Source organism: Notechis scutatus, chromosome 4 (assembly GCF_049901735.1).
Source record: "Notechis scutatus isolate UNSWTSFEM ecotype Mainland chromosome 4, rNotScu1.2, whole genome shotgun sequence".
Taxonomy (NCBI): Eukaryota; Metazoa; Chordata; class Lepidosauria; order Squamata; family Elapidae; genus Notechis; species Notechis scutatus.
Genome location: NC_142012.1, coordinates 142699480 through 142720290, shown reverse-complemented (window position 1 = coordinate 142720290; position 20811 = coordinate 142699480). Strand labels below are relative to the sequence as shown.

Genomic DNA, 20811 nt, shown 5'->3' with positions numbered 1-20811 from the left:
TGGTGAATGGTAAAGTTTACCACATGCAAATTTTCTTTTCTTAGGAAAGCTCAACTGGCAAAATATGACAGTCTTTGAACAAGCAGAGAGGCAAGTTCAGGCTTTTTCTCCAAATCTTTGCAGATAAAAGTAATGATCCGGTAATGTTTTATTTGCATTTGTGTCTCTTCTGAATTAAAGTCGGTTTAAACATGATCCTTCAGACAACCCTCCCAGCATCCTGGTATAGCACAATATCAAAAAGACAGCATAAAAATGTTAATTGCTTTAATTCACTGATAACATACCACGTATGAATATAAATTATTTTGCCGCTGTCCCTTCAAACTAGTTTTTCTGTGAAGCATGGATATTTTTTAAACAGTGTTGCTGCTCCTTGTACATATCTCAAACGAAAAGTAAACATCTTTTACATAAGATTTATATTGGTAAAACATGCTTTTCCCATTTTTTCTATGCAGCCTGTCACTTTAATTTTACCCTTGACTCAGAAAAAATAGTCCTAATTTCCAAATCTCACCTACACTAGTTTGTGAGTCATCTCCAGGTACTGATCAGCCAGTTGCTCAAGCTCTTCCTTGCTAAAGCTATCTGGAACATTTCACGCATAGAAGACCTAAAGGACATTCATCAAGTCTTAGATGCTACCCCTTCTTATTAACAAATCCAGGTCATTCAAAGAGATTTTACATATTTCTATTCAGGATATATGTTTATCTTTTTTGCCGTGGTTCAAACTAGCAAGATTTTTGTTATTGTTGTTGTTTTGGGAAAGAACACAATGCAACCTGAAAGCAGAGTGAGGAAAATGAAGAAAGAAAAATGACAGGTAATGTTTAAAAGTGATTCTCAGATAAGGATTCTATGGACAGTGATTGAATTTTGTGTTATTTCATGATCTTCTTGTTCAAAAAGGAATGTAATTTGGAGTGAAGTACAATTAGTGAGAAGGAAAGTGCTTCTGAATGTAGAAATCTATAATGATTTTTGTTGAGTTAATTATACAGAAAGAAAAATAAGTTGTTCCATATGTAAAAGAGGATAAAGTTAAAAATTGCTTTGCTTTAAAGTAGAATACAACATAGCATTCTATTGTAAAATTTGTATGTTCCAATTTTTTTTAAAAAAAGTAAAAAATGCTGTTAGAAATGCTTGCTCTTGTTCAAGAAAAACAACATTGGATTTTAACTCTCTTAACTGTACTAAGGATACAGAAGGAGTTCTGAAATCATGCTAGCACATGTCAGATTAGAAATCTTTAGAAACTGCCATAAACAAAAGTATTAACATTCCACATTTTTAAATACCATAAATGTAGTTGCTAAGCTTTCACTCTTAGTTTTTAAAAAAGTATACCTAGGAATAAAAGACAAAAAACCAGGACAGTGCTGTAAACTCTAATGGACAATTTATCTTAAAGTTAGGTGATTTGAATTTTCAGAAAATTTATAAATAAATCCTGTAACATATTAAAGTTTCCCTACTTCACTTATATTTAATATTTTGCCTTTTTATATATAGATGTAACACTTCTGTTAAGGATTCTGAATAATTTTACAAACATTGCAGGAATTTTTTGGTATTTCTTTTTTTTACTAAATTAAGTATTCTTTACATGCAATAATTCTAAATACGTAGAATTATTCAATATGTAAACATAATTTGTTGATTCCTTCAAAAGCAGAACCAAAGTGCCTTTCTTTATAACTTATTTGTTCATTCTGTGGTTTTCAAGTAAGGTCATGAGAACAGATCTCCTTGTTAGTTGCCAAAAATTACGTGAATGTGTGGAGAGTCAATAAACATTTTTGACACACAGTGGGCATATGACAGGAACCATAGGGATGGTGCACAAGTTCTGAACATTCTCGCCCTGTACTTTCTGATTTCCTTTCATCTACAACTTTCCCCATTACATAGAAATCACCTTTCACTGTCTCCATTCTTTAATTATGATTGCCTTTCCTCCACTCCCAACCCTAAAGGAACTGTGGACCGAGTGAAGTCACTCACCTATACAATTTCTTGTGCAAGTAATAGCACGCAGTATTCTCTGGATTTATTCCACTTCTAAAATGTTAGGCAAATTAGAACATGTTGTTCTCTACAATATGCTCTTCAAATTCATAAAGGTATTATAGTGCTCAGTACAGTCTTACAACCTATTCTGCAGGCATTTATACCAAGAAAAAAAGCAGAAAAGGCTGTGAAATGCTATATGATTAAAGGCAAGCTTGTAATGATTAGTGGAACTAATTTTGTCTATACTTTAATTTGCCCCAGAATAGAATAGCTCTCTTCCATTTACAGAACTTATTTTAAGCAGACAGATTAAAGAAGATGGGAACTGAGAAATTAGAGGAACCTAGATTAAACATTAGTTGTCTTATGTTTACTGCTTGTTTCTGAGTATTTTTTAAATTGCTTACAAAGTTAAATAAAAATAACTACAGAAATGATGGAATAAGAATGGATTGTTTTTGCAACCAAGTCAATTGATGAGACCTTGTTATTTGAAATACTTCATTTTAAGATTGTCGGTCAGATGCTATTTGCCATGATATGATGATTAAATGGTCTACTTGAAGCAATTCTCAGATATCAGATTCCTTTATGTATAAATAGAAGACATATAAATAGAAGGCTGTTTCCAAAGCAGGATATACTGTACCTGCAGTAGGTTGATTACTTAATAAATGCAATGTTATTTATCCATTAATTTCTCTTTTACTATTTCTCTTTTACTATTTTGAAATAATACAAATGTTTGTCCTTTTTTGTTCTAACCTACACCTTTCAATCTTAAATTCTTAAAAGTCTAGAAAACAGAGGTAAAAGTTCCATGTGCATTAAAAAGTAAAATGTATTTATAGAAATGTTACCCAATTCACAAGAAAAAAATTATGAGAGCTATGAAAATAATCTCATCTCTTTTATTCATAGTTTGATGCATGCTAGGACATTAAGCAAAAATTGTCCTACTTTGGTCCACAATTAGAAATCAAATGAGGAAAAAACAGACCAGTGAAAGCAGGCATGAGTAGAGGTTCCAAGATTTGAAATACTGGACAATCTTGACTTTGGAAGAAGAAATTAAAAAAAAAAAATGCTATGGATATATGCCCAGGATCATAAGGTGGTGCCCTAAACAGCCATAGGGCCAGTGCTTGTGGTTTTCTTGATCGTATAATGTGGCATTATTACCATGTTGAGTTTTTATTATTTCCAAACCTCACTGTAAAAAATATAAAGAGAGGACCAGTTCAGTCTCCGCTGATCTTCGGCACTACCAGTACAACAGAACTGGGGCGAACCGGTGGAATAGTACCACTTTCTTGATTGACAAAGAAATATATCATGCATTTCAATTTTTATTTTGATGCAATTTTATATAAAGCAGTGTTTCTCAACCTTGACAACATTAAGATTGCAGATTGATTTAAAAGGAAACCTGGTCAGTTGGTAACATAATAAAAAACATTAACTGCAGATAAAATTAACATTCCTATTGTTTCTTAAACCCAGCATTGTCTTACTCTGCTTCTTGATTATTTTGCCAGGTTCAGGCACAGAATTGTCCTTCCTAGAAATAGTCAAGAAGATTCTTTAAATAGAATTTCCAGTATGTGTATAAAATGAGTGTTACATTAATGTGTTGTAGAAGTACGCTTTTATCGCTTTAGGACAGGGGTGTCAAACTCAAGGTCTGCAGACTGTATCCGGTCCATGGGGTGCTTAATTCCGGTCCGCGGGGCAAGCCTGGAAATATCAAGGGACCAGCCCACAGTGCCTCTGGTGGGTACAACGGGTCACGTGCAGTTCCCCCCATGCCTCATTTTCACCCTCCATGGCCTCCTGCAGCATTCTACTGGCCAAAACCAGGCCAGAAACCAGACCGAAACTGGGCTGAAAAATGAGCTAAAATGGGCCAAAAATGGGCTGTAAATTGGCTGAAAAATCGGCCCAAAATGGCTGAAAAACATCCTGAAAATGGGCCACTTGGCCCGTTTTCAGCCAGCAGCCTGCTGCAGGAGGCCATTGAGGGTAAGAGCAAGGTGCAGGGAGGGTCTGTGCGTACCCCCCTGCACCCCGTTTTGGCCAGCAGGTTGCTGCAGGAGGCATCTATCCTGCCCCTCCACCCCTCCCCATCACAGGCCCACAGAGAAGAACTACAATGCTGATCCAGTCCTTGAAGAAATCCAGTCTGACACCCCTGCTTTAGGATAAAGTAGATAACATTTCTGACAACTTGGAACAATTTTTCACCCTCCACATCCAACATTTGGAATTTCCAATTAGCAAAGTCATATTAATTGTGTATCCTGGCAACTCTCATCCCAACTTATCTGGAGATCACTAGCTAGAATGTTAACTTAGTATGCATACAACAATGAGCCCATCTCATCTCTCACTGATAGTGATACTGCTTTAAGCACGTTTCCTTTTGGTATAAACAGCAAGGCAGGATATATATTCAATTATAAATATTTAACAACTAATACATTCAAAATATCCTTATTTTCATCACCAGCATAATGACATCAGCCAGGAAGTTTTAAAAGACTATGCTTCAGTAAATTAAAAAACACAAACAATAGATAAAAAGTGCATTGAGGAGCCTTGGTGGTCCCTTGTTATTTGTTATTTTCTTGCACATGTTTACCCAATTAGGTAACTTCATCATTGCTAGCACAGTGTAGAACTGATGATGTTACTTAGTTGGGTAATGGAACATCTGCAAAAAAACAACCAAGCTCAAAGCACTAAAGACCCTATAGTTCTATCCCAAGCTACAAATATTCTCTTCTAAAAGGCACACTATACATGACAATGTGGTAGAAGATGCATATGCAACCTGGCACAAATTTCTTTACAAAGAATTTATCAAAACAAAAGGAGATGACCCAAACTATGAGCTGAAGAAGCTCTTGGATGAGAAGAGAAATGTCGTCAAAGAAAAACAAGAAAGTCAAGTTGCCTTTTCAAAAAGCACCTCTGGGACATCCAAACTACAGGGAATCAATAAATTTTTGAACTTGGTCATGTCTCAATGCAAGCTTGGTAACTGTAGGTCTCCTTTCATGACCCCAAGTTTTTCTGTATGCCATTTTTGGATATTCTTTTTTAATAGTTGGATAGCACTAGCAGAGCACATCATTTCTTTGTTACCAGTAGGAAAATTGTCGGCATTCCAATGGAACTTCCCATTTCATTCAGCACTCAGAAAAAAAGTTCATCAAAGTAAGAATTTATTTAAGAAGTTATATTGGTACATCTGGGAAAACCCAAATCTGAAAGTTCCAGGTTTTTCCTTCCCAATTGAAAATCAAAGCCCATCCCCTGCACCCACCATCACTTGGTCCAATCAACCATCATTCCAACTGGAGACATTCCTCCAGACACTCCTCTCCAAGTACAGGGTAAATTGTCCTTGACTTTTGAGAATAATGTTGTTGAGTCTAATATTCCTCCTCTCTATGAAATCCCTCCTCCCAAATTCCCTGGCACAAAAATGTGGCAGCCTCAAAGCTTCTAAGTAAAATATGGCTTCCAAGACTGACAAAAACCTTTACACTCCATTGTTGAAAGATTAGGCTTTATTTTCTGATAAACTGATGTTTTGTATTTCATCATGGCAATTCATCTTATGAATAAGAAAGTCTACCATGATAGTTGTTGTAATATCTTCTCAAAATTTAAAGCATATATCTAGCACTGCCTTCAGTCTGAAATATTGTGGTTTCTAGCATAGCTAACAGAGGATAAGAAAATGACAGCTAATACAGAGACACAGACATAGTACTCCTTTTCCATCTAAATGGACTTTTATTGTTACAGTTAAAATATACAGTTATATTTATATTTTAATAACATACAATAAACTTATATAAATTTTAATTACAGGCCTAATTAACTACCTGGTATGCATTTAAGTACAAAGCCTCCTTGGAATTCCTTCACTGTTTTAATTTCTATGTGATATTTCTCATGCATCTGACAAGAAGACAAAAATCCAGCCTTGAGACAAAAGATAACACAGTCTCAGCCTGACCTGATATAAGTGTATCTTGGGAATTAGGGCAATTTTATTTTCTTAGCTTTAGAACAGGTTCAGTAAAATAAAGCAATACAGTTAATTTTATCTGATAACCCTAAATTAAGATGGTTAAATTAAATATTTAGTCAGAGAGTCAATATAAAGAACATATAGAGGAATGAAAAGTGTAGACTTCTACTCCAGCTATTGCTGGGACTTCTTACTAAGTGTGTATAGAATTACTTATTTAGGGCTAAAATTATGTTAATTATTTCTTTCAATGTAAACTACATAAACAGATAGGCCACAGCATCATTGGGCAGGTGCAGGCTATCTTGGAACAGGATCACAGCAGGAATTTGAATAACTTTTTAATTTGTTGTTGCAGTCCCAGAATAGGCTATTTTATCAATTTGCCAAAGTAAATTTACAATGAAACACAATTCTTTACTATCTGGTAATAAACCAGTATAACAGATGCATAAGTTGATTATATACCACAGTTAACACACCTGTTGCTTTTTCAGCTCTTGTAACCTTCTCCTTTTTATTCAGTGTTAAACAAAACATTTTGACTGTAAACATCTATTTCATAATTTCAGTATATGTAAAATAAAGAAAGTAATTTTGCTTTCTCAATTATAATACTTCATATTTTGAAATTCATAATAATGAATTATGTTGCTTCGTAAATGGTTTTAGGGAATTTTATAAATTATGTACACTTCATGATTGGAGGAAAAAGCATAATTGTGATACAATTTGAGTGACAGGCTATATTAACACTTGTATAATTTGGGATGACAATCTATAGAATTGTAGGAGAAGGGATGGAGTCAAAAAAAGAAATCAGCCTAGAATCTCTACATAGCCACAAACAGACTAAGTCCAACCTTTCTTTTTTTTTTTTTTTTAAACAAGTTTTATTAATTTTTAAAACACACAAATTATCATTATTCATTACATGTTTAAACCTTTTTCCATTGTAAATTTAACAAGTCAGATAAATTATGATTCTGTTTTAAACCATTTCCATATAATATACCAAAACCTCTTATTCAATTTCTCTTTACTTCTCTTTACTCTTATTCAATATCATTATTATTATTTCATCTGATTCTTTCTGACTTAGTTACCATTATTCTCATTCTATATTTCTACAAGTTTTTACCAATTCTCCCCCAAAAAGACATATACACACAACACACAAAACATAAAAAAAAATCTTTTTGAAAGTAACTTGGACCCAGGTGTCTCTCTCTTCATGGACTTCAATTATATTCATGCTCATCTTACATATCATTACTTATTTTATTTACCATTCTAAGCCTTCTATATTAACTTCTCCACATATTTCACACTTCTTAATTCTACCTTAATTAATCATCTTAGTTTAAATCATTATATTTGTATCTTTTGTCCATTTTTTATCATCCCTTTGTCTCATCGCTTATGAAAAAAAGAAAATCAGTTTCTCCTGAAATCATTAATCAGAGTATGATGCCTTTCTATCTCCCCCTAAGTTAATCAAATTAATCTTTAAAATAATATCTAATACCCAATCAGATTTTGCTTGGTACATTCTATCTAACTAATACATCCAACACAATTAAGTGCATAATTAGACAATAAATCCAAATATTAAAAAGAAATACTATAATAAAAATTTTATAATAACATCAATACCATAATTTTATTAAACTCTTTAATTAAAACAATATTCTAAACCTCTCTATTATTAAGTTTTAAAGCCAATCATTTTTAAACATTTTAACATTTTAATCTCTTATCAACTCTTAAACCATTGCAATACTACCATCTCATCTTATGTACCTTGCAAAATCTTTTTTTTTTTAAAAAAAATTATATTTTATCCATTATCCATAAAAATTCCTTTTTTCCATTTAATTTCAAAACATTGTAGCTTTTCTCCACCTTTTCCCTTTCTTTCTTCTCCCAACAAACCTTTCTACCCCCCTTCTTCTAGCCTCTGCCTTACCGGCTTCCCTTCTCTGTCGTATTTCTTTTCCCTTTGTTTACAATCATCATATTGGTTTTGCACTTTATTTTTCCCTTTCTTAAATGTTTTTTAAATCTTAAGTCCTTAAGTCCTTTAGTTTTCTTCTTTTCTCTTCTTTTCTTTTCTTTCTCTCTTCCTTTTTTCTGGATCAAATTCTGAGATTCATTAAAGATGGCTCCTTTCTTTCTTTCTTGTTCCTCTGCTGTCTTCATCTGTTGTAATTTTTGTTGATAATTAGTAAGCGCCATTTCTAAGAAAAGGAAAGCTTCTTCCACACCATCTTTACCATTTTTTTTGCTTGTTCATATTCTTTTCTTAGTTCCTCAACAGAAAGAGCCATTATAAATCTTTTCTTTTCTTTTCTCCTTCTTTCTTCTTACAACAACCAGAATATTCAAAAGAAAATAAAAAAGATAAAACAGTCCCAAAGTTATCAATCAGTCCAAACCAAGGCAGAGTTCTCACTTTCTCCTTCTGGGGTAATATCAATCAAAGAGAAAGAAAGTCCAAATCTGTTTAAAATCTTATTACAATATATTCTAGTCTTCAAATCCTTAAGGCATCTGCTCCAACAAAATCTTAGCATACAAATATTCTTTTAATCCTCTCTTCCCACTCATCGCTTAAAACCAATTTCCACCTAAAAAAATAGGTTTCTTAATATCCAGTTATTTATTCCGTAGGAAAAGAGGGAAAGCTATCCTTTCAGCACCTTCAAGCAGCCGCTTTTTCCTCTTCTGGCAGGTATTATTCAGAAAGTCATACTTTTCAGGAATTTTATTAAATATGTCTTAGAGTCCTAGGAGCCAAGAAAAACTTTCTCCTCTCAATCACTTTCTCCACTTCCTCCTGCGCATTCTTACCCGGCTGCCAGCTTCTTTGTGGCGGCCATTACGGACCGCCGCTGCACCGTCCTGGGAAAAGGGGGTTCTGCCGGCCAGGGAGGGGTCTGCAACACCCCCATTCCCTTCTCCGGATCCCCGCTACCTTCAGCTGCCCCTGCAGGGCAGCCTAGCTCCGCACTCCGTGTGGTCGGAGCCCCAAAAACGGCTAGCGCGGCAGGGATCGCGCAGCTTTGCAAATCCCTGCCGCTCGCGAAGCCGACAAACCGGAAGTTTCTAAGTCCAACCTTTCTTAAATACAGCTAATCCATATCTAGCACCAAAATAGTGCTAACCATTAGTTGAGTAGAATCCTATGCATAGACATGAGTAAGATTAAATTGGTTTCATTGGAACTTAAAGTGTGGTCCTGGTCTTTCATGCCTGACAAGAATATAATTAATAGACCCACTATCCACCAGGCTGACCATGAATGTACTCTGGTGAAGTACAAATATTCTATGCCATTTGTTCAGGATTAATCCATTTCTAAAAGTATTTAATGTATTGTTGTTATGGGGAAAACCCTAGTTTACTTCTGCTTTCAACATGTACTCAACCTTCAACATTAGCTAATCTTGCTAAATTGGTGTCTCATTGCTTGTAGTTTAAACAGCTTCCTTGTGTTTGGAAGGTCAATGCTCTGGCAAACAAATGCAAAGCGACTGAAATAATGCAGATTTTGCTTTGGTTTAATAAGCTAGTTAGTTTTATTAATTTATGTTTATGCTAATAATGTTTACGCTATTAGATTTTTGAATTTTGCTTTCTTATATAGACATTATCATCTTGTAGAATGGCTATGAATGGTAATAATAAAAAATCAACACTAGTATTCCTCACTTAGCTATCACAATCGAGCCCAATATTATCGGGTCATAGTTTGCAGTTGTTAAATGAGAAACCCATGTAATCACGTCATTCTTGCAGTTGCAGTAATTAAGTGACTGTATGGGTCAATAAGTGGATAAAGCAAAATAGCTGCCTGCCAAAGAAGGAGAGGCAGTTCTTTTACTCCGTTTGCAGAAAGAATTCCTTCACTGGATGCGGGAAATTTAGTCCATCCACGGAAGGAGTTTTCTGCAAAGGAGGAAATTCCTTAGCTAAGCGAAGCCCCATTAGGTCAGCCCAAAGAAGAAGTTCACTCCCATGAAGTGAGTGAAAGAGCAGCCTGCCCTCCTTCAACAATTCTTTCACTCTCTGTACATTCCTCCTGTGGGTGGGCTGTACAAGGCATGTCTTCTTTTGGCTGGACAGTGAAGCAGTTCCTTCCTCTACTCCCTGTGCAGAGCCAGAGACTGAAAGATCTGCCTGCCAGATTGATTTGAAACCACACACACGGGTTGCTCTCCTATGGTCTTTTCTCTGATATTTTCTTGGCTTCAACAATAGCCAGTGTAACTGAGCAGAAGACTGAAGATACAGAAATACAAAATTACCTCAGTCAAACATCATGGATGCATAGTCTTGAACTTGACATAAAGAAAATATACTTGCCAAAAAAAAGGAGGAATCTGCACATGGAAACGCTGTTAAAAGTTTGTGTAAATGAAGAGGAGAGAAGCAAAAATGACATTGTCCAAGGAGATTGGAGAGTGAAAAGATTCACATTAGGCCTTGTGTCAGATGACAAGTCTGTGTCATGTGATAGTGATAATGGGAGATTTCAATTATTCAATTATCCAGATATCTGCTAAGAATCTTATTCTGTCAAGCTTGACCTCTAATAAATCCATGTTCTCTCTTGCTGATAACATTGTAGGGAAGTTGGTGGAAGAAATAGCAGGGTGATCTGCTTTCCTAAATCTAATTCTCATCAATTTGTTAAGAAAAATCAAAGTGACTTGTACCTTGAGAAATAAAAACCCTGTTATCATTGAGTTCAGTATAACCAGAGGAAAAGGAACTACAAGAATTCCTGAATTCTTGCATACTTCACAAAAGTGGATTCTTATGAATAGATGATAAGTCATAACCTATGGTTTAAATATTGAAAAGTATCTGGGAAAAATGAGAAATTCTATAAAATGTGATACTAAAGGAGCTATCATGAATATTTTGTACACCAAGACAAAAAAAGAAAAACTAAGAGACAAACTTGGATCTCTCTAATACGCTGAAAAGAAAAAGGGAAGATGGATGAAGAATACAAAGATTATGAAGTGTTCAGAAATTAGTAGGAATAGTATTAAAAAGTTTTAAGCTAAAATTGAACTGAAATTTATATAACAGAATGACCCTTTGGTACATGAGAGAAAAAAAGAGAGCGCCAGAAGGTGTAGGGTGAGAAGAAAATGATGAACTAGTAATGGCTGATGTTGAGAAGATAATAGTTCTTAAGGCTCTTTTGCATTTCTCTTCTTTCAAAATGAAAGCAGAACCTAGTTAGTAATTGTTATGCCATTGGAAGATGTTTAATAAACAGAGAAGGATTAAGAGAGATCTTAGCTAATGTCAATGATGAAGCTAGCAGAAGTGAAAACAGAATTGCTGTCTATAATCTTTGAGAATTGCTAGATGGGTGAGTTGCCAGGAGACTAGAAGGCAACAACTGTTATCCCCAGCTTCAAAAATAGGTGGGACCCCATAAATATAGATTTGTCTAGGATTATTGACAAGTAATAAACCTCCAATAGATTATTAAGCACCATGTATGTGAACACTTAGAGAGGCATGTTACAATTAAGAGGAGCTAGCAAAGTTTAATTTCTAATGAATCATGTCAAGTTAACATTATTTTCTTCAACCAAATTATTATTTTAGTAGATTAGGGTAATATTGTGCACATATTTTATCTGGATCTCAAAAAAGTTTTTATTTGCTAATGGTTGCAGTAATCTATATTGCTTTCCATATTGCATTCGTCATCAATGAATGAATCTCCTTTAAAATATTAGCCACCCAATGTCATTTTGTGTGATATGCAAAAGTACAAGGAAGTAGATCAGTCTAAATGTCAGAAGGAATGTCCTGACTGTGCAAGCCTGTATCAGCCAGGCTATGACAAGAAGGGGTCCTTTGCTGGCAATCCTGAAAAGCTGAATAATCATTAATCAAATGACTCTAGTAGATCTTAGGTTGCAGGAGACAGCTACTAGCATTCTTCTCATTTTTTATAAATTTATGTGTTATTAAAAAGAAAAGAATTAAGTTAAAGTAATGAAGTTCTGACACTCATTTTTTAAAAAAACATTGATATAATGGATCCACTGGGTAGAGATGATGTTTTAGCTACGGTATAGTCTAGTCAAACAGTGATGTTTGCTTTGATTGAAGATATGTATAAAAAGATGCACAATTATGTTCACCAAACTGATTTATTCATGATGGCAAACCTATGGCACGTGTGCCAGAAGTGAGGTCGCCCAAAAGGGTCCCACTGCACATATGCATGTGCCGCCCACCCGCCAGCTGATTGTTGGATATCTGGCACGCATGCGTGGGGGCGGGAGGGATGTGCATGCATGCGCAGAGATTTGCAGTGTGCACAGGGGGATCCTGTGCACATGCGCAGAGATGCAGGACACAGGGGATCATGCGCCCATGTGCAGAGATGCGCGCCGCACATGAGGGGGTCACATGCCATGTGCAAGGGGCATGGGGGGCCATGCGCATTGCCTTCTGGGTGCTGGCATGTGAGTGCGAGAGCGCACAACCACACACACAGTTTTCAGCATGGGAGCCCAAAAAGATTAGCTACCACTATTCTAGTATATATTCCATATTTGCTCTAGTATACATATCTGCAAAAACCTAGCATCACACTGTCCAATGCTCTTTATGTCAAAACTGGAAGAATGGCTAAAATATACAAGATAATTTCCAAGGTACCTTTTATTGTTATTTGAAAAAACTAAACTTGTATTAATCTACTAGAATAAAAGCTTGTAACAACTATGGACACAAAATCTCCTCTTATGAAGTTCAACAAAAATATACAAAGAGTAGATGTCCCCAGCCTGTGCAAACAGTCTCCTTGATTTTTATTAGAGTGGAGAAGGAGATCTCTCTTCTCCAACAAAACAGACTTTCTGTCAACCTGCTACATATTTATTTCACAGGCTTCAAGAAAAAAGAGCATCCATATCACACTACATATCACACTACTAAAAACACATAATTCAAATTATTGCATTGCTTGTAATCAGACACTGAAACAAACAAAACAGATGGAAACGGAAATTGCAATCCAGGCTGAGATTTGTATCTTTTTATGCAACATTTTCTATTATTCTTGATTTTGAAACATATATAAATAGATCAGATATTATTAGCTATTATCCTTCAATCTATTATTTTGTTTTCTTGAGTAAGACTGTTACTTCTATACCTAAACCTGTCCATCAACTTTACTTACAAATTACATAATATCTGTAACACAGTACATAATTTTTATACAATTATCCCATCTGATAAGTTCTAACTTTATAGATGCAAAACAATATGGAATAACAAAATCTATTAGAATTAGTGGCTAAAATATTCCTCTTTTAAAATTCTTGTTGAAACAGCTACAGTGCACTAGCAAAGGACAATTAAACCCTCTGTTGATTGTTGAATTATCAAACCTGAAATATTTACAACACACTTAATAAAGGTTTTAAAGCATGTATTTGGACATACCTGGTTCGGATTATTTGGATTTGAATATGAAGCAATTTATATTGACTGCAAGGCAGTGGATTATTTTGTTGAGCTATGGCGGGAATTTTTAACATGTTAAATGCTGTCATATTAAATTCCTTAAAGAGCAAAATTCAGATGTTTATGACCAACAGGAAATTAAGAAGAATGAAGCAGGAGGACTTGCTTTGTCATAAATTAATGTCAAAAATGCACAAAATGAAATAGTGCAAACAATGGAAATCAAAGTGACTGTCGCTCCTTATGAATATACAAGTAACAATCATATACTGTACATTTGACAAAATGAAATCTGGAAACACTCTTCAGTTGGCCATGAAATTTCAGAATGACTTTAAGACCTGGTGGACAGCAAAATTTTAATAGCTTCCATTTGGAAATTCAAAATAAATTAGTTGACTTTTATTCCTTCCTACTCCATCCTTATACATACACTCTTATTTAAATGTTACTTGATGTTAAAACATTCTAACATAGGTTCTTATGGCATCATAATCTACCGGTATGTTATATTATTTTGAATAAACTATGCCTGTTTGAAACTCACAGCCGGTGATTGTATGGATTGCCATAAAGAGGGCTAATGTCAGCATTTGGGAAGGCAAATTTTGACATGAGATAATGGTTAACAGAATTAAAGAGAAGTTGGACTTAGTCCAGTTGTGGCTATGTAGCGGCTCTAGGCTGATTTATTTATTTACTTATTGACTCTGTTATTCCTTCACCTGCAATTTTTAGGATAAATCCAAATTCATCCAACCAGGTATCTTCCCATACTTACATTCAGTCTGGGTTTAGTTCATTTTGTATCTGAATCCCTGAATTCCCTTCTTACTTGCTTCCATTCATAGAGATAAGCAAAGAAGATAATAGATCTGAAGTGATTTTTATAAAGTCAACATTTTAGCCTTTCATATAAAATATGGTAATCCAAACATACTGTTAAGGTACTGTCTTTCTGTCTTTCTCACTCCCTGTGTCTCTCTCACACATCTTATTTTCTTCAAACATTTTCAAACAAGTCCATAGTTTGAAGTAGTTTGATCCCAGTAAGATTTATTTATGCAATACTTGTTGTATATAAACCTTGCTTTTCTACTACATAAATGCTAGGCATACAAACTTTCCAAGTTTCCAAGTGCCCAAAACATAGCAGAGCATCTGGTATTGAGTAATTCTGTACAGGTTCCAAAGTATCTTTTTCAGAAATATATTGTACACAAGAACAATGTTGCTGGTCAGAAACATTCATAAGTGCAGATAAAATGGAGAAAAAGGTTTGTGCCCATTAAAAAACACTATGCAGGCTAATCTCTGCTGACAAATATTTATTTATGTGATTTATCTCCACCTCAGCCTAAATGAGGTGGAGATAAATGATGCATGCAGAAAGCCAAGATTAGCTCTGCTTATCCAAATATACAAATTTTCTGTTTATATCTGAAGCAGCTTTATAAAAATCACTTCACGAAGATTTCATGATGAAACTAAGTTGAGGAGAGGTTTGATGACTTCCACAAACAATAAAAAGAATCCCTGCACATCATCTAAATAATCTCCACATTTTAGTATTTCTTTTTTTCCTGGTTAAATAATTCTAGGAACAGAAGAATTCAATCATATTTGTTCCTCTGTTTATAATTATAGGGTTTCTTTATTTAACTTTCATGTCATTGGAAAACATTGCTAAGTAGAGAAGAGAGCAACAAGGATGATTAGGAGACTAAAACCTATGATGAATGGTTGAGGAATTCGGTATGGAAAGTCTAGTGAAAAGAAGGACCAAGAGAGATATGATACCAGTGTTCCAATATTTGAGGAACTGCTCAAAGAAGAGGGGATCAACCTATTTTCCAAAGCATCCAGACACAAAACAAGAAACAATGGATAGAAACTAATCAAAGAGAGATCCAATCTAGAACTAAGGAAAAATGTCTTGACAGTGAGAACGATCAACCAGTGAAACAGCTTACTTTCAGAAGTTGTGGTTACTTCATCACTGGAGGCTTCCAAGAATAGTTATTTGTTTGATGATTTGAATAAACTGCTGCCTTTCAACTTTACAGCAACTTTACTGCTGATAGTTGTTGAAACATTGATCTTTTTCTGTTGGGAAAGAAAGGGTTAAAAAAGAAGAGTGGGGCACAGTCGGATAGCTGAAACAAAATAGGAAGCATTCCTATAGAAGAATGCAAACTCTGCTAACAAATTAGAAATATGGTCATACTTGGAAAAAGTTAATATTAACACTACTTGAATTGAGATTTCCAGCCAAATCAAGAGCTCAATTTGTGTTCATTAATAAGATAAGAAAACAAAGCATAAAATAATGGCAATATAGAAAATAACTGTAACATGTTTCTTCCCAAAGTACCATCATCTCCATGTGCTTCTTTCCCTGTTCAGTTATAGGTAAGATAGTTACACTGAATTATTTGCTCACTGTAAATATTTTCATTTCTATATTTTTCAGAAATTAAAATTTGTACAATTCATCATATATTGCAGATCACTTGCCACCAACACGACTTCTGAAAAGCATTTGATGTGCAAATCAACAGTAAAAATGGGGTCTAATATATCATATCTGAACCTTACAGGTAATTGTTGTTGTTGTTTTAGAAAAAAAAAAGGGAAAAGAAGGAATTCTATAACTTTTAAATGGTTTCCTCTGCCTTTTCAGCATAATTTTGCAAGAATCACATAACATTTAGCAAGTAAATGTTATGATTATTTCATTCCTATTCAACATTATTAGTCATGGTTCCTGGGAACTGTCCAGATGAGTGCCTGCTATTTTCTTGGCAAGATTTTTGGAGGTGGTTTGCCATTGCCTGCTTCATAGGGATGAAAGAGAGTGACTGTCTGAAAGTCACCCAGCTGCCTTCATCCCTAAACTGAAATTAGAACTCGCTATCTCCCTGTTTCTTGCTTGGTGCCTTAACCGCCACATCAAATTGGCTTCAGTTTCATAATGAGTACTTTTTCTAATCTTCATATAACATTTAAGATAAATTACCAGAGCTTTGGATAATCTGTATTCTTGATGCAGTCTTAAAAAGATAGTGTTAATGGTAGAGAGAAAGCAAATACTTTTGAAGGAAAACTATTGACACTGCAGCCAATTTATTTAGGTGAAGCTATTTATTAAAGATATTGTGTTTTATATGTGAATTATATTATGATTAAGCTGTATGGTTGTTTCATTTTATATGTTTTCCCACAAAATTACACCTCCGCTATCCACAAAAACAATGAAATTTCATGAAGCTCCTGGAGAAACTTTTAGCTTCTTGTGAATCCCAATTTCATTAAGTATTAAAAGAAGGCATCTGAAAATCATTTGTTTTGAAGGAGGCAAAGTGCTTTTTCCTTCTTATAACCATTCTTTTTATATTAAATTTCAGAAGTTTAAAACAGCCAAAAAAAGATTGGAGAAAAGGCATGCTAAGTGCTTAAGCCTCACTTTATTTCATGTTAACATCTGAAATGCTGACACCATTAATATTAGTGTAAAATTAAATATTCAATGAAATAATATTAGTTTTAGCCTGGAAACATAATATTATCTCAGTCATCTTTTGAACATGACAGCAGAAGCCCTATTTTCAATCCAAATTCCATTAAGGCAATAACTTTATTATGCTAATACCAACTCAGTATCAGCTATGTTTCCTTTTCTATATCCTCTTTATAATTATTCATAAATTTGTTTTATAAAAGTTTGAAACAATTATGCAAAATTTAATTGGCCTAATAAAGTTATATTAGTTATGGTTCATATTATTATTGTTGTAGTTGTTGTTGAATTGTCTTAACGATTACATTATTTAGTTTTTAAAAACTCCCCATAAAGTTATTCTATGGATTATTTGATCTTTATCATTCATTTTATTAATTTAAAGTGTTCCTCCCTTTTGTAAATTAAAGTCATAGAACACTGGATTGCAGATCTTTCCCATGAATTTTCCATAAACTGTTCCTTCTTTTTGTATGCATCCTTTTAACAGTGTAAACCAAGTTTAATATTAACTATGGTACATTGTACAGTATTTGTAATCAGCTACAAAAATGCTGATTACATTCTGTATAGATGCTTGTATGATCTCTGCATTTAGAAAAGCAACAACACTGCCATAAATTTAGAATTAGACTTCAATTATTTCTCCAATCGTATATAACTCCTCACCACCACCATTCAGTAGATTCCATATATGTATCTTACTGGACAGTTTCATATTTAGACATAGAATGTTTAAAAAAGGCTTCAAAGTTTTCTTACGGAACTTGTCCAATTGCTGAACTGATCTTAAGAATTATGAACACAACAAATGTGCTCAGGAGTTACTTTTTCCTCAGTGTTTTTTGTTTCCCTGTGTTCAGAGATTATGCTCAACAAGTCCTTGCATGCAGCAGGAACTTACTCATCTGTTCCACTAAACATATTCATTATTTAAAACAATGTACTCCCTGCCACCTCATTGCTGTAACTGTGGTTTAAAGCTCTTTTTTATACAATACTAACACAGTAGTATAGTTTTTTTGAAATACCAGTTTTGTTGCCCAAAGGCAACTTTAGAGGAAAAACTTTCCCAAATGGATTAAATGTCAAACTTTATATGATCCACTGCAGAAAAATACTACAAAACCTGACTTAAAATCTATTGTGTCTCATTCCCTGTTTCTTGTAGTGGTCAACCAGAAGCTTCTGAAAAACTCAAAAAGATGGAATAAAGCAACAAAAATTTCCTGATGTCATTCTTTAGTGATAATTTCCTGATGTCATTCTTTAGTGACAAAATAAGGGAGCCTTAAGTGATCTTTGAGAACGAACATCAAGTCTAACATGCAGCTCAGTGCTAATTTCTTGCAACTTCAGCTTTTTTGAAAGCTTGCCCTATTTTTTTTACTAACTATATCTTCTGCTTGAATATTTCCTACTAATAAGTAAGAACATCCGCACTCCACTGCTGCACAGTTCTTCTGTTGCACGGTTCCTTCTAATACTGAACTTTGCCTTTTTATAATTTTTGCCCACTAATTCCAGTGTTGCTCTCTAAGGCAATTGCTCAATAACATGTTCACAATTACTTGAATTTGAGCATTTGCAGAAGGTTGTGTGAATGTGCATAGTAGTACATTAACAGACAGTTATAACCAAATGCTCTTTACTGGTATTAACTGCATAATTAATTCATTTTAAAAGGATGCTACTTTATTGGAATGTGAAATGAAAGTGACATGATGTTAAAGCAATAATTTGTCATGGCTTAGAAGCTTATATTGCATTTCTACAATCATAATAGCACAATATCAAGATTAATTTCAAGTTATATATGTAAACCTGGTAGAAAACTGATCGGTTCTCATAGCACCATATGCTCCTGCTGTACTGAATAGATGTTAGGAACATGATTTATTTTTGGTTGACAGGATGCCTAGAAAGTACTTCTTAAAGAATCTTGGGTTGGGCAAAGAAGGGAAATTCAGCATAATACTGAGTTGCCATAATGAAGGAAAGTGACACACATCACACTAAAGTTTCTTATGACTTACGATTCCTGGGCCTGTGAACTAGAATCAAAAGAGAAATGAGTCAGACTTTTCTGCCCATCATAAAAAACCAGCTTTAATGTGACTATGATTTCTGTTAATACTTACCTGAGAACCACAGTGAAATAGTTACAATTTTTAACCAACCTTTTTAACCATCATTTCTATAGATCATCAATCTTCGGGTCAAGACATCAATCTTTTGGCCAATTATTCACAAGACCTAATTGGAAATTCTACCAAAAATGAATTTACAACAATTGTTTTACCTATGCTTTATCTCTTTATATTCTTGGCAAGCATCTTTCTGAATAGCTTGGCAGTATGGATTTTCTTCCATGTCAGAAGCAAGACCAGCTTTATTTTATACCTCAAAAACATTGTAGCCGCAGATTTGCTGATGACTCTGACATTTCCATTTAAAATTATTCAAGATTCAAGATTTGGGCCGTGGTATTTCCATTTTTTCCTATGCCGGTATACAAAAGTTTTGTTTTATGCCAGCATGTATACAACAATTGTTTTCCTTGGACTTATTAGCCTTGATCGATATCTGAAGGTGGTAAAACCATTTGGAGATTCTAGGATGTATAGCATTACTTTCACTAAGATTCTGTCACTTGTGGTTTGGATTGTTATGGCATTTTTAGCTTTGCCAGATCTGGTCCTCACTAATAGTTACCCAACTAGGATAACTACCAGTGACTGCTTAAAACTGAAAACCCCGTTGGGAGTCAAATGGCACACTGCTGTCATTTACTTCAATAACGGCATATTTGTCATTGTGCTGATTGTATTAATAGGATGCTATATTGAAATATCCAAATATATCTATAAATCCAGCAAGCAGTTTATTAGCTCTTCAAGTCACAAAAGGAAACATAGTCAAAGCATAAGGGTGGTGGTGACAGTATTTTTTATTTGCTTTGTGCCATACCATCTATGCACAATCCTTTTTAATTTGTGCCAGTTAGATTATTATTTAGGTGCTTCAGCCCACAAGATCTTGTATTACTGCAAGGAAGTGACTATTTTCCTATCGGCATGCAACGTCTGCCTAGATCCAATCATCTACTTTTTTATGTGTAGATCGTTTTCACGGAGGCTTTTCAGAAAATCAAACATACGGACAAGGAGTGAAAGCATCAGATCCTTTCAGAGTATCAGAAAGTCAGAGGTGCGGATTTATCATGAATATACTGATTTGTGACATCATTGCTAAGCATTTTTAATGGTTATTTGTATCATTTTTTTCTATTTGTAAATAAAGGTACTTTGCTTGTTTTAAAAATTTCATGCAACATATGATTAACATTTACATTCTTTCCATAGTTTTCAGTTTGAAAAGGAGGTAGGCAGTCCACTATTACAAAATAGATGTCCACTTGACAATTGAGGTGGTTTTCTTTAATTTACATTAGAATTATTTTAAAAGATATATGGTGCCATCTAGTGGACAAAGCAGGGTTGTGATACAATGCAATGACAACAGTTCAAACAGTGTCTAAGGACAGTTCAAAACTGTACGCTAAGTTTCTTTTCTCCCAGGCTGCTCCCAGTTTCTAAGGCCAACTTCAAAAATTCCAGTCTGGTAAATTGGCAAAGGGGCTAAGCCATAAACGTAAGGCCTTATTGATTGATTCCCTTTTTTATTTGCCCTTCCCATCCCTGCCTTG

The 20811-nt window shown here is 34.4% G+C and overlaps 3 protein-coding genes across 3 annotated transcripts in view; 2 read left to right on the top strand and 1 right to left on the bottom strand.

The window, feature by feature from the left end:
• The window catches only part of MED12L (mediator complex subunit 12L), a 196110-nt gene that overhangs the window by 97645 nt on the left and 77654 nt on the right, over positions 1 to 20811 (bottom strand). The gene's annotated exons all lie outside the window — the stretch shown is intronic.
• Positions 523 to 20420, top strand: GPR87 (G protein-coupled receptor 87). The gene is made up of 3 exons (XM_026665049.2): positions 523 to 829; positions 16056 to 16182; positions 19306 to 20420. Exons 2-3 carry the CDS (start codon positions 16128 to 16130, stop codon positions 20343 to 20345), a joined length of 1095 nt encoding a protein of 364 aa, XP_026520834.1. The 5' UTR covers positions 523 to 829; positions 16056 to 16127; the 3' UTR covers positions 20346 to 20420.
• Positions 20239 to 20811, top strand: part of P2RY14 (purinergic receptor P2Y14) — a 14769-nt gene continuing 14196 nt past the window's right edge. The window contains exon 1 of the mRNA XM_087965152.1: positions 20239 to 20312. The gene's annotated coding sequence lies outside the window, so the exon portion shown is untranslated. The remainder of the gene's footprint in view (positions 20313 to 20811) is intronic.

What these genes read in the sequence shown, in the direction of transcription:
- GPR87 (XM_026665049.2), top strand. Translation starts at nt 16,128, where the DNA reads ATGTGCAAATCAACAGTAAAAATGGGGTCTAATATATCATATCTGAAC. An exon ending in ATCATATCTGAACCTTACAG is followed by an intron (nt 16,183 to 19,305) that starts GTAATTGTTGTT and finishes TCATTTCTATAG; the next exon opens with ATCATCAATCTTCGGGTCAA.